We start from the raw sequence: 13,410 nt of genomic DNA, 5'->3' as shown, positions 1-13,410 counted from the left end.
AACAACTTGGTCCTTGCTTATCTTTGTTGATTGCAGGTAGCTGAAAAAAATCTAGTTCTCACCACTGCCATGACCACCAGCTCATGGCCATCAGTGGCCACCACCAAATTTCCTCCTTCTGCTTCAATTGAACATGTTGTGGTTTTTGATGTCTTATGTTGGATATTAGTTCAGATAGGGGTTGCAGATAGACCGATTTTGCTATTGTTGTCTTGTTGAACGGTAATGTGGTGGAAAACCATGAAAAAACAAATGAAATACTATATCAGTATGGATGTCATATTAACAAGAAAAATATGAACTTTTTTTGGTGTAATTTATTTCTTTTGAATTTTGTTTATTTTCATCTGTTTTCGAATAAAAAGTAGGGGGTAAGGTTTTTTAATTTAAAAATATTGTTGTAACCGTCCGTTTAATCACATCCATTAGATCATCTACTCTAATAGTTGTTTAGGCGTTCTTTTAGTTTTTTATTTATCTAAGGTTTTTAAGGTTTTCCCCTGAACTTTCTTCTCTGTATATAGAAGGTTAATCGTTTAAGAACTCTAAAATTTGTGAGATCTGTGGCAACTTTTATTTTAAGGTTTTCTTTAACATGATTTTTTTCATCTAAGTATAATTTTATGTGTTTTTAATAAAGTAATAATGACATTAGTTTTGAATAAAATATAAATTTGAAGATATCATAAAAATTTGAAGAAAAAATATTAATGTTAATATCAAATCAACTATTTAAAAATTCTCATTTTTTATGTAATTTTTTATTATAATTTATTTTAAGTTTAATAATAAAATAATTTATTTTTGGTTTAATAATAAAAATTTTATAAAGATAATAATTAAGTATTATGTTAGAACTCAATGATTATCTTAATTATATTTTAGATTTTTTATATTTAAAATGAGATGTTTATCCTATATTTGATTATGTTTATTTGTAGTTAGTTACACGAATTCAGATATGAAGCTTTAATAAGTTGTATTTACGTACAATCTATTTGCAATATTGAGTTTTAAGTAATATGTATTAATAAACAGTATTTTATGCATAAAAAATGGTTTTTAAGAGTTTTTGTCAAATGCTTTATAATATAGTATACATATTATAATAAAATACATAATATATTATGTAATATATATATATATATAGAGAGAGAGAGAGAGAGAGAGAGAGAGAGAGAATCCCTACTTTTCCTTTATTTAATACAATATAACTTAATACTTTTTTCATATTAAACTTTATTTAATTAAAAAAATAGAAAAATAAATTCAAAAAAACTTATTTTGGTATTTTTCATTATTTTATTTTAATTCATAAAACATAGAGTAAATTTGTTCATGTCTTTATACAACAGGAAATATGGACCGGTTACTCAAACAAAATAATTATATATATAATCACTATGGTTTTACTTTTGTTACAATTGAGTCCTTTACCACAACTTTAGTAACGGTTACTCCGTTAAATTAAGAAAACTTTTGTCTTCTTACATTTTTTTATTAACCTGGATATTCAACCCGCTATACGAGCCGACTAATCTCAAGACAACCACTTGCGTTGCAGATAGCCCGGAATCACCGCATTTGAACCTTCATGACCACAAGGAGATTCTTATTTCTCCTTGAATTTGAACATGGGACCTCCTGGTGCTTTTGACCTTTTGAGCCAAACTCAAACCAATTAGACACTACCTTTATAGTTGTCTTCTTACATTTTTATTTAAAAGATAATAAAGTTATATGGTTTATATTATAAGTATGTTAAAAATATCTCCATGTGGATATTTTAGATAAAAATGAAAGAAATACGTAAAAAAAAAGACAATAATTCCTTGATTCAGTGGACCAATCGTTAGTAGAGTAATCATAAAGGACTTAATTGGTAACAAAAGGAAAACCATAATAATTATAGATGTAATTATTTCATTTGGAGGATCTAATTTATAATTCCAAACATATACATTTAATTCATTTGATAGATCATAAGTCAAATAAATTTATATACTCTTTTTAACTTTAGTGAAATTTAAATCCTTGGTCTTTTTGAAGTTTGGACTTTAACTTTATAGATAATGCAGATATCTCTATTGCAAAGGCCCTTCGGGTGATAAAACTGAAATTATCAAAATGAGTAAAATATCTTTGTAGCAAAAATGGCACTGAATTCAAATATTAGAAAACAAGTGCTCAAAATGGAATGAGGCGTGGCATGGCGGTGAGGTCAAGACTCAAGCCTTACTAGTCATGACGAGGATGTGATGTTTTCCGAGGCGTGACATAAGGTGGCAAGTTTGTATGTTATATATAAAATATATATACATATATGTCTTGTATATATTATTCATTCAGATAATGATATTAAATAATTTACATTTATATTAGAAGAAGAAGAAATCATATAGATTATTATTATAAAAATAGTCTTTGATTAAATATTCAAGATAGGACTTAGAAGGTGATTTTACAACTTCGTTATAATTGTGAAACCATGACATGTATGAATTCATGAAACTATGAGTAATGTGATCAGATAAATCTATAAAAATGTTAAAAATAAAGTTAAAAATGTAAAAACACAAATATTAAAAAAATAACTTTTTTTTTGAAAAAAACCTCACGTCTTGAAGAAAACGCACGACACGGCGTGTCATGGCACACTTCAAGACGTCATGGCGTAAGCCACACCTTACAGAAACGACATTAGCCTTATCATAACAACAGACGTATCTTACATCATGACATGACTTTTTGAACACTGATTAAAACCGATATTTTTATATCAGGAAATTGTATGTTGAAGGTCATGGAATTAGTACCAATTACATTTTGAAGCATGCTGCTTGGTTGGTGGTATTTAGAAAATGAAAATTTCTATGCCACATCAACAATAACCTAATCTTAGATACCAAAATGTTTCAAATGTCACATCTTAAATACTAAAATAGAATTTTTTAAAATATGATGTTCAAAATAAAAATTACATTAAAATACGTTACATTTTCATGCAATTTGGATATTAAAAAACAAAAAAGTCCAAATGTTGTTAGCAGTTAGAATTTGAAATCAATAACTAACCAAATCCAGGAGGTGCATCAAGCTCTTCATCACTACCACCACCACCACCATCATCATCACCATCCTCTTTCTGTTGGTTAAATCCAGGTGGTGAACTTCCATCATTCTCCAATGGCTTTTCTGGTTTTTCTTTCCCTTCTTCTTCCATCACCAATAAAATATTTCCTTCTGGTTTTGTTTGTTGCGATCCCACGTCAATTTGATGAGTAACGGTCTGGGAGAAACCAGGCGGTTCTTTTGGTTCGTTATCAGACAAACCATCGGTTTCACGTTCACCAGTCGACCCAAGATTGGATCTATGACCATCATGTTCTTTACGGATTCGCTTTGGATCATGGCCTGAGGATTCACCATTCTCGTCTTGTTTCGGTCTTGAAAGTTTATCATAAACCGATTTCACTGTTTCTGTTATCTCGCTTTTCATGAATTCGGGTGATCGGATTATTTCCCACAACCCATCAGAAATTTGTTCATTTATTTTCCCCCTACAATTCAAAATTAGCCCATCAAACCTTTTTCTCACATTTCCTAAATTACCATGGAAAATGTAAATAACAGTAAATAAACCTACCCAACTTCTTGATGGATAGCATCTGATAATTGTCGAGGCTTCATGTGTTCAACTCCAGGACGGTTAAGTGCCACTGACTGCTTCACAATTGACACAATGCTATTACGCAACTCTTCCTGCAACGGAAATGGAATCAAGACAAGATACGATATATAGTCTATATGCATCATTCTCAATCTTTACTTTTATATAACATACAGAAATTTGGTGTTTAAAGAAGGGTTATCTTTGCTTAAACGCACAAACCTTGTGTATTTAAAGATGGTGATGTTAATTTCTCACCGTGACACCAATTATGGCATGACGAACTCCTTGCAATTCCACCCAGGCACACCAAGGCAACATCATTGCAATTCCATAACAACTATGTGCTCGATAACCTGCTCCATGGTTGCAATCATGGTTGAAAAGTTTGGTTTTTCAACAACTCCGCAGTTTTGGTATCTTATTTCTTCTTGTATATTTGGACGAATGTACTCTTTTACTCCATTTAATCATGCATGCTCATCCTCTTAAGGATGGCATAAAATTGTCTAATCTGTCATACCATGCCTACCTCCCAAAGTCATCTAAATCCAATATAGTAATATTATTGGGCCCTACAGATTTACCCATTTCTATCTTTCTTAGCAGTTCACTCACCATCTACACTTTGATTCTACAGATGAAACTTCTATTAGTATCATTAAAATAATCATTAGTTCTCTACTCTCCTGAATATGTCCATTGAAAAACAAATCAAAATAACCCCTTGGTCATTTGTCAAATCTCACTATCTTTTAACTAAAAACATCGATTCTCATCCTTGATGCATTTGATTATGACTTAGATCCCTAGTTCTAAGTTTGTTCCTCAAAACCAATTTGAATACATGATATTTCATCCTCTTTTGTTTCTATGATTTCCCCTATCATCAGTTTCTACCTTTTTAGCTTCCATCTTGGCTCATTTATACCTATCTATGTTCTCCATACTTGTTACAACCATGTAGGAGTTATAGCATCTTTTTTCTCCATGATAGCTTCTGTCTGGTGCTTTTCACGAAGATTATTGAGTGTATTTTCTTCCAGAACAACTTATATTTGGCAGCCTTTTGAACCTGGTTTTTAGAAATTCTCCCCATTTGATTAATTCTTTTGAATATCTGGAACTCCAAAAGAAATTTAAAGGGTTGGTAGAATCAATCCACAACAGGGTTCTCAAATCATCTTTATTGAAGATAGGTTTCTAAAATCTACTTAAAAGGCTTCAAAATTCAAAAATATTCAGCTTCATTGATAGAATTCCTACTCCTCTGAACTATGTGCTTGGCTTACTTGGAAACCTCCACCTTTTCATAAATTTTAAAGCTTAGCAACAATGTTTCATCTATAAAATTTGTGTATGATAGGTTGAATCTTTATCCAACCTCCATGATTTGCTTCCTCATTTGTACATCAACAACCGTTTTCACTTTCTAATTTCTATCCATGTCTTTAGACCAACTGCAAATTCATGGAGTCCACACCCTTCACCATAATTCTCTTCCTTGTTACCTTGTGGCATGTTAGTGTGCCATGGTCATCCATTCAATAATTACACAATTTGTTTCACCTTTAAAGTTTGTTATGCATTGTGCTTGCTCAATAGTATTGAGTTACTCATTGAGGAAGTTAGATCTAGTAGGCAGAAGATAGCATATCACCAACTTAGCATCCCCCCAAATGAAATTAAGTTGCAACAAATGATTGGAACAACAGGGATATGTTGATGCAAAAACTCTTGAATCATACCTTAGTCTCAAACTAACTGAATGATATATTACAAACATTTTGTGATGTGATACAAAAAAACAGAACTAATCCAGAAAACAGGCTTCTAACTCAGAACCACCACAAAGCATTATCCTAGGTTAAAATCCAGCAACTTTATGATCCAACTCTCCTACAATAACAAATTTGTCCTAGTTTGGGTTCAAAATGTTTACTCCTTGGGGCCAATTTTGATGAATATTCAGAAATTAGAGAACTCGAATGAAAATTATGCTGCAAATTGAAGGCCAACATATTGTGATTGTGATGCTTCAAAGTATTTGAGGAACCAAAGGAGTCTCTAACAAATATTGCATAACAAATAGCGCACTCCACAAGGACCACAAGAGTATATGAATCAGTATGTAATGAAGACCTAAACAAGTTATCTTTGCAATTAAATAACGAGAGAGAGGGGGAGGATCTAACATGGACTCACGTTTTCCTTAAGCTTGCGGATAATCTTAAGACGAAGCTTATCGAAATCGCCATCGTCCTTTAGCTTCGAAATCACATCGTCGCAACTGATCTTCTGATTTAGACCGCCGGTGCCGGTGCCGTTGACGTTTTCCATTAAAACAGAAAGTAAATCGCATAAATATTATGGACTTTCCACTCCGCTTCAAGATGAGAGAAGGTTTTGGTTAAACACCAAATCAATTGAACCACGGCTCGGCTTACCGACACAGTGTTTGGGATTGCTTAATTTAAAACAAATTATGTTTTATAAAAAATATTTGGATTATCGTATAGCGATATGATTTAGGTTAAGCTGATAAAATATATGGAGATCCTTTTTTTTCTTTCATCTAAACACTAAAAATTTCTTATTATTTATACCAGATCGGAATAAGTTAATAAGTTATAAGCGAGTAACTTATCAAAAACTTTTTACTACCGGTGTCAAACAGGTATAAGTATTTCCTTTTTTTCCATCAAAACACTAAAAACTTCTTATTACCAATATCACACTGAAATATATTAATGAACACTTTTTAAATAAACAATCCCAAATAGTTATGATTTTTATTCTTCAAAACTCAAATTCAGTAATTAGTATTAATCCATTTTCTTAATACTCTTATTCCCCTTTCATCTTAAGCTGCCATAACTTAGGCTCATCTTGGTATTTTGACAAGTAGTTATAACGGTTGGTAGATAACTACATAACAGTTATAACTACTTGTCAAAATACCAAGTTTCTAACCAAAGACTAAGGATTCTAACCTTCTGAGTTTCACTCGGGATATTCAAAAACTCAAATTTCCTATACAGTCTTCATAAAATCCTTAGAGGTTCCAGGGAACAGTCTCTTAACACCGTCTTACGACGATCTAAAGTGACAAGGACAATATTTACGAGTATACACTATAAACCTTAATACATGCCACTTCAGCAATGTTATCCCATTTAAATAACAATTACACCGAAATATTTAATTACATTAAAATCACCAAATGCTTTTGTACGTGGAAAAAAGAAATGATATGCATAATAATCAAGAAACAAGTAGAAAAAAAGTTGTAGATTTCAACAATCAGTAAAAAAGAAATCAAATATGCAATGAATCGTATACACAAGTAAAAGCCTGGAGGGTCAGCATTTATTTACATGTTGATTCACAAATTCAGTTTACAAATATTATCACAAGATGCAAAAATATAGCAACCAACAGTACAACATCATAAAGATTTTCTTTTTGGTATTATCTTCCATTTGACACACAACTTCCAGCGACTGACCAAAAAAAAACCCTAACTAAATTCATCCTATTCTTTCATTTGGGGGAACGGTGACGACGATGATGATGGCGACTCCTCTTCTTTAAGTGAGAGCTCGAATAACTGGGATCCGTCAAAAAGAACACCGAGTCATGGTACAGTTGCAGTAAATCCTAGATTTTTACAAGTGTAAATAAATGGATACTTACGGGTCATCATCGTGTTCTTTGCTGATTGATGACTCTCGACTTCTTTGGAAAGGCTCGTTCACCTGTTCAAAGCAGCTTGTTATAAAAACTGCGTATTTCGGGAAAGATATTTAATGTGTGCCGAAAGTGGCTTTAGAAAGTCCATTTTCGTCATTTAACATTTTCATTTGTTGGCTCGTTCATGTTTCATGTGGTGTGAAGAGACTTAATAGACTTATCAGGGTTACCTCCGTTACCCGTGGGTACCTGTGTGTATCTTTCACATAATCTTAAATAAACCACTTAAGTTATAATTTAGACTTCTTTGTCTTGGACTAGAGGTTATTCTGATAGATAATAGATTGTTAACTAGAAAGTATATGATGGAAGTTAAGCAGAAAGGGTGCACGATAAATCAAAAGGATGTAGACCAGCTGGAGGATACGCAAAAAATAAAAGACTCGAAGAATTAGGATCATAGAAACAGAATTTGGGTTGTTCGTTAGCAGCTTAGATTGAGCGGCCTTGACTAATTGTAGGAGGGAAAGTAAAAGGAGTGATTTACAACCACCCTGCCCCTAGCCCTGCCATGGAATAAAGATATAGCCCTATAACCTGGTTTTCAGCAGATCTAATGTGGCATGCCATAAACCATTATCAAGAGTGGTAAAGATGAGCATCATAAAGGAATCTACTTGAAATATATATATATATATATATATATATATATATATATATATAGGTGGAGGTTCAAACGAGAACGCGAGAACACCCTTATCACATGTGATAATACACGTGAGGGGACCTGGTGGTGTGCGGACGACGTGTCCTGCGACTTAGGTAGCGTCAAAGGTCGTTTACTATCATATGTGATGAATTATAGTATCAAATCAAGAACACACTAATCACATGTGATAATACACGTGAGGGCGCTTAGTGGTGTAAGGGCCACTTGGCTTGCAACCTAGATCGCACCAAAAGTCGTCCGCATGTCTCTGATTTAGCATCACATTTGTATCATATGTGATTGTCTATAGTAAAAGGGTGTATATGAAGGTGTTCTCATTCGAATCCTTCCCTATATATATGTGTATATATACTTGAAGAAGTTTACGAACCGGTTGATGTGAAATTCGGCTGCCTCTGCCATGGGCTTCCAGGTACTCTTCATATGTCTGCATCGGTGAAAAAACAAAGAGGCCATTATAAATCATCATTCAAATTAGACTGGTGATGCATGCACTAATTTACTCAAGATACAGAACTACAAAATAAAATAATCATCTTTTAAAATAAAATATCAAATTTAACCAAATTGTGTATGTTTATAGAAGAAAATCAAGAAATATTAAGAAAAGCAAGATAATTGTGATAAATCCAAACTTCCCCATTCATAAATTACTAACCATCCTATAAAACCACCTCCACCCTCCTCCTTTCCTTTTCTGGATATCCCAAAATAATTGTCCTCTCTCTCAAACAAGAAAGTTCTAACATTATTCTTCCTTTTTACCCTTGGTTACTTGCAGTGGTGGGCCCCACATAGGATCCACATGCTAGTTTCTTTCCTATACTACAAACGGGTAAGTTGGTAAACAGTACCAGGACCATTACACTTGTTTAATTAACATACCAAGTCAAAGGGAAATTATTTGGAATGTAAAGAATAACAAATATTATAATATGAAAAAGTTTTATTCAGCATATAGCTGCATAGGGTTGGGTTCCGGTGAGAATGGAAGTTATGGTGAGAAGGTAAGAAAGGATCTCCACCCTAGGATCAATCCTAATTGAAGATCAACAATAATGAGATGCACCCGATCAATTCTGTGATAAGCGCAATTTATAGGGTGGGGTGAGATTAGAAGTGATCAAGGGTCCAGATCCTTTCTTATGCTTCTCTCGTTAACTTCTATTCTTACATGATCCTTCGTCTATCTGCATAATCATTTGAGTGCAACAAAGTTGAAAGAACTGACCGGCAACAAGTAAGCTATTGAAAATAAGGGATTGACTAAAAGAATTTTAAATGGCCCATATACCATTTTGAGAATATCGTCATCAGTAAGAGCATTAGCCTGTCGGCTTCTTTCCGCAGACAAATCCCAACCGTCATATAACAAAGAACTATCACCACCCATGTCCACACTAGCAGCACTTCTTTTAAGAAAAGAGCTTTCTGATGTGTTAGATGTGTTATGAAATGCCGCAGCCTGTCTTTGCTGTGCTAGATGAAATATACTTGCTTCTGATTTATGTGGGTAGAACATTGAAGGATAGATCAAAGGTGCACTGGCTAGTGCTATATGCATAGGGTCCACATCACATTCCTCATCTTGTAAACCACAAAAAGTCTCTATACAAGGCCTTTTCGGTGGCAGAATATCCATGTTAAAATTGTAACTGCAAAAAAGGTCATATCTATTACCGAGGGTTCATTGACGTGAGACTCAAAACAACAGACTTAAGAAGTATCAAACCTGGTCTGGTTTTCATCCATGCCATTTTCCCCATCAATCAGCTCGCAAAGAGCTTCTCCAATATCTTGGGTTAACTCCTAAAATGGATGCATAAAACCAAAGAATATGTAATCAAAGCCTCCACGTGATAGAATAACAGAAAAATTCCCCTCAAGGGAAAAATGAAGACATGTCAACAACATATACCTGGCAATCTCTACTGATTTTAACAGGTTTATATTGATTTAAAGGGTTCTTTAGATGAAGAGTCTTCTGGAATGGCAAGTCATGTAGCCGCAGCCATTTCACCTTAAAACTGCGACCCCAGGGTTTGCTTCCTCCATGTCCATGGCTCCAAACGTTGTCTCTTCTCCAGCCAACAGATGACATCATTTGGGCATACCCTTGGAAGAAGCCGCTCATATTGACACTAAATATTAATATCACCTTACCGGAATTCTGCAAGCAAAGTGTATGCTCTCTTAGAAGCAGATGATTTTGAAAAGATTGACACAGAGAACAATAAACCAATAGTGAACTTACATGATATGCTTCTTCCAAGATAGGTTCATTCATCACTTGGGTAGCCCAAATTCCTCTCTCAATTGATAGTTGGATATTTTCATGGTTTAAACTCTTTATGATGAAATATCTTGTATCACTTGATTTACTTCTTTTATTTGCATTTGAGGTTCCCACCTGTTCGCAAGAATGGTCTTGATCTTCTGCCCCAGAAACATAGGCATCCTTGTCTACTTTGTCATTTGGGCTTTCTATAAGAACATTCTAGCTCATTCATTTTAACTACTAATAGAAGGATTCAACAACTGATCAAACTTTATCCTACTTTGTAAGTGAGAATGCAAAAAATGATGCTTGTTACTCAAAGGTAATACGATATGTACTGCTTGCAGGTATTCATCATAAGATGGCAAGCACCTAATGAAATAATCAAATAACTAAATACCAACACCTATTTAACTTTTCCTTTCAGTGTATATGGAAGCTTACCCACTCAAATCACAACAGGCAAACAATGAAGGGAATTTCAATTTTAAACATACTACCAAAGCATTTGGCAGGCTAAATCATTTTACTACATTTTTGGATCTTATAGACCGACTGAATGTGATTGGACCGTATGCTCAAGCTCCATCCCCGCAGTTCATCAGGTATGCATAATCACAACTTAAAACATAATCACGAACCTCTTATCAAATCTCTCCCCTCCAAACCCACAACAATGCAAGTTAAATACTTACCGCAATGCCAGGATCTAAGCTAGTTAGACAGCTTAGAGATGACCGCTGGGGAAAAGGGAGTGAGCTGTTTCCTCCATCCTCTCTGTTCTCTATCTCCACTATCTTGTTTCATCAATTCCTTCCCTCTCTATCCATTTCAAATGAGCCTCAAACACGCATAGCCAGTAAAGTGATGTGGATTTCATAAAGAAATACTTTTAAGTGAAATGGGGCCAACACAATGTATGTTTATTAAACGAGTCTTGAACAGTAAAAGGCACTCTCAGAACTGTTTCTTTGCAAGCTATATGTGGTGTATAACCTAAAATGGAACCAGAATATTGCCTCTGAACCCATTCCTCATCAGGATATAAAAAATTTAAGTCCAGGCAATCACATATCCTAAATAATAACTCAACAAGTTTCAAGTGTGACTAATTCAACATTTATAGCAAGTGCAATTTGGGGTCCAACCACAAGTATAAGCTCAAAACAAGAGTCTTTGTAGAAGTTATCAAGTATTATACTGATACATAATGTAAAACCAATCTATACGAGAATACTCTAATTCTATGCATAAAAAGACAGACATATTTACATACTCTTTTTTCCTTTCTCGAAATTCGTATCAGAACTAGGGATCACTACCTTGATTGTTCTTATTCTCTATATCAGGCTTCCATTCAGTCAATGACGAATCAACTACAGAATTATCGAAAGACATGGCCTCGTTATTTCCTGAGATCATAAAGAGAGGCGAACAAATGTGAGTAAAAAATGAAGCAATACGGCTGCCAACGACAGCAGGAAGTAGAAATTAAAAAAAAATCAATTCATTAAGAAGAATAAATGAACCAGTAGACATCCCCAGCAAAACTTTACAAGCTACTAAAGTTATCAATTGCAACCCTGAAAGCTATTTTAGAGCAGAGATTGGCGAACTGAAAAGGCAACCAACTCAAGCAAGCAAATATAAGCAAAGTGATATTACTTCCTTCATATCTCACATTAGATCCTAAGGGATTCCAAATATGTCTTCAAAAGCTAACTACGTTTAACGGTGGATTATGGATGACCTTAAACACATCCATGGACAACAACTTTAATAGCATTGGAAAAGTTTCAACTTTCAACAAGAGAAAAACTCATTTTAGTAAGAAAAGTTGAGAGAAACCCCATATAGCTGAAGTCATAATTCCTATTTAATAAATGTGTACATCCAAAAGATCATATAAGCTTTGCTTGCAAATGATGGATTACTAGATGGATATAGAAAGTTTGAGCAGATATTTGTTCCTCATCAATAATGCTCTCTCTTTATATGTATCTGTATATCATACTGAGTGTCATGATAGAATCCTAAGGTGAGGGAGAGAAAAAAAAATGCTTTTATGTGCATCAAGTTATAAGAAATGGTAAATAAAGACAGTTTAGTATAGTGTAAACACGATTAATATCGGAACTACTGAACTACATAAACTGTCATGTTACTATAACCCTTGGACCAGTTAGTTTATCTTTCCTTCTAAAGCATATGATTGAATAAAATAAGTTATTACTTGCATGATCACCCTTTATTACTTCTAGATCACTGGCAAGTCGATTTAACAAAGATGTATGCAACTTTGCATCTGTTTATGACTTGCTAACTTGCTGGTTATTTATCCACAGTCCTATTCCTTCCCAGACATTTTTTTCCTTTTATCTCTAAATAAACTTGGGATTCAAGTAAATTGCTTATTGCTCGGTTTATCTCATCCTTCTCTTMAATTTCCAAGTAAAATGAATAATTTAGATTCCTATGGCATCATCAAGGGGATGCCCTTTAAGTTTATAAATTGTTTATGGTATCTTTAACAGCAATCAAACTTTAACATCAAATGCAAGTTCAGCATCACCTTACTTAGCCTATCCAAAATCATATACTAATATACTATTAACAAACATAAACTTGAGGTCGCCTTTTTTCTTGAACAACTATAGCGAATAGCGCTTCTATGGACCAACTCCTATCCACTTCCTATTTTACCAATGAGTCCGGTCACAAATCAAAATCTACTGAAACAACTCCTAAACCCTAAAATGATGCCAAATTTAGTCCATCAACACACATATAGATACGGAGAGTATCGATCATAACCAGTAGTTGATCTCAGTTGATAGCATTGCAAGTGAAAGCATAACTCGAATTCCAGCGACAAACAAGAGATTCATCAAAGTTGGAGGTAAAACCTACTTATACACCAAAATGTGACGAAAACTGAAAATTATGAAAAAAATAACGAAATTAACAAGAGAAATAGTACCTTTACGAAGAACAATAATCCTGGAGGGATGGTGGATTTGGATACTGCGTGTAGATAAG

General features: G+C 33.8%; 2 protein-coding genes across 3 annotated transcripts; both read right to left on the bottom strand.

Moving 5' to 3' along the window:
* Nucleotides 1–3,023: 3,023 nt before the first annotated feature.
* LOC112527131 lies at nucleotides 3,024–6,208 on the bottom strand. Its single transcript, XM_025137566.1, has 3 exons — nucleotides 5,876–6,208; nucleotides 3,647–3,762; nucleotides 3,024–3,560 (listed from the first exon to the last, which is right to left on the bottom strand). The coding sequence occupies exons 1-3, from the start codon at nucleotides 6,008–6,010 to the stop codon at nucleotides 3,071–3,073; spliced, it is 741 nt and encodes a 246-aa protein (XP_024993334.1). The 5' UTR covers nucleotides 6,011–6,208; the 3' UTR covers nucleotides 3,024–3,070.
* An 801-nt stretch (nucleotides 6,209–7,009) lies between these two features.
* Nucleotides 7,010–13,404, bottom strand: LOC112528195. Of its 2 annotated transcripts, none has more exons than XM_025139159.1 (9): nucleotides 13,352–13,404; nucleotides 11,694–11,783; nucleotides 10,348–10,577; nucleotides 10,012–10,263; nucleotides 9,826–9,902; nucleotides 9,388–9,748; nucleotides 8,464–8,520; nucleotides 7,367–7,428; nucleotides 7,010–7,280 (listed from the first exon to the last, which is right to left on the bottom strand). In XM_025139159.1, exons 2-9 carry the CDS (start codon nucleotides 11,767–11,769, stop codon nucleotides 7,214–7,216), a joined length of 1,182 nt encoding a protein of 393 aa, XP_024994927.1. In that variant the 5' UTR covers nucleotides 11,770–11,783; nucleotides 13,352–13,404; the 3' UTR covers nucleotides 7,010–7,213. The 2 variants fall into 2 exon arrangements, with proteins under 2 accessions (XP_024994927.1, XP_024994929.1); XM_025139161.1 differs by having other exon boundaries at nucleotides 10,348–10,556.
* Between the last annotated feature and the right edge of the window lie 6 nt (nucleotides 13,405–13,410).

Source organism: Cynara cardunculus (assembly GCF_001531365.2).
Source record: "Cynara cardunculus var. scolymus isolate 2C chromosome LG 15, CcrdV1, whole genome shotgun sequence".
NCBI lineage: Eukaryota > Viridiplantae > Streptophyta > Magnoliopsida > Asterales > Asteraceae > Cynara > Cynara cardunculus.
This window is presented reverse-complemented; position numbering and strand designations above follow the sequence as displayed.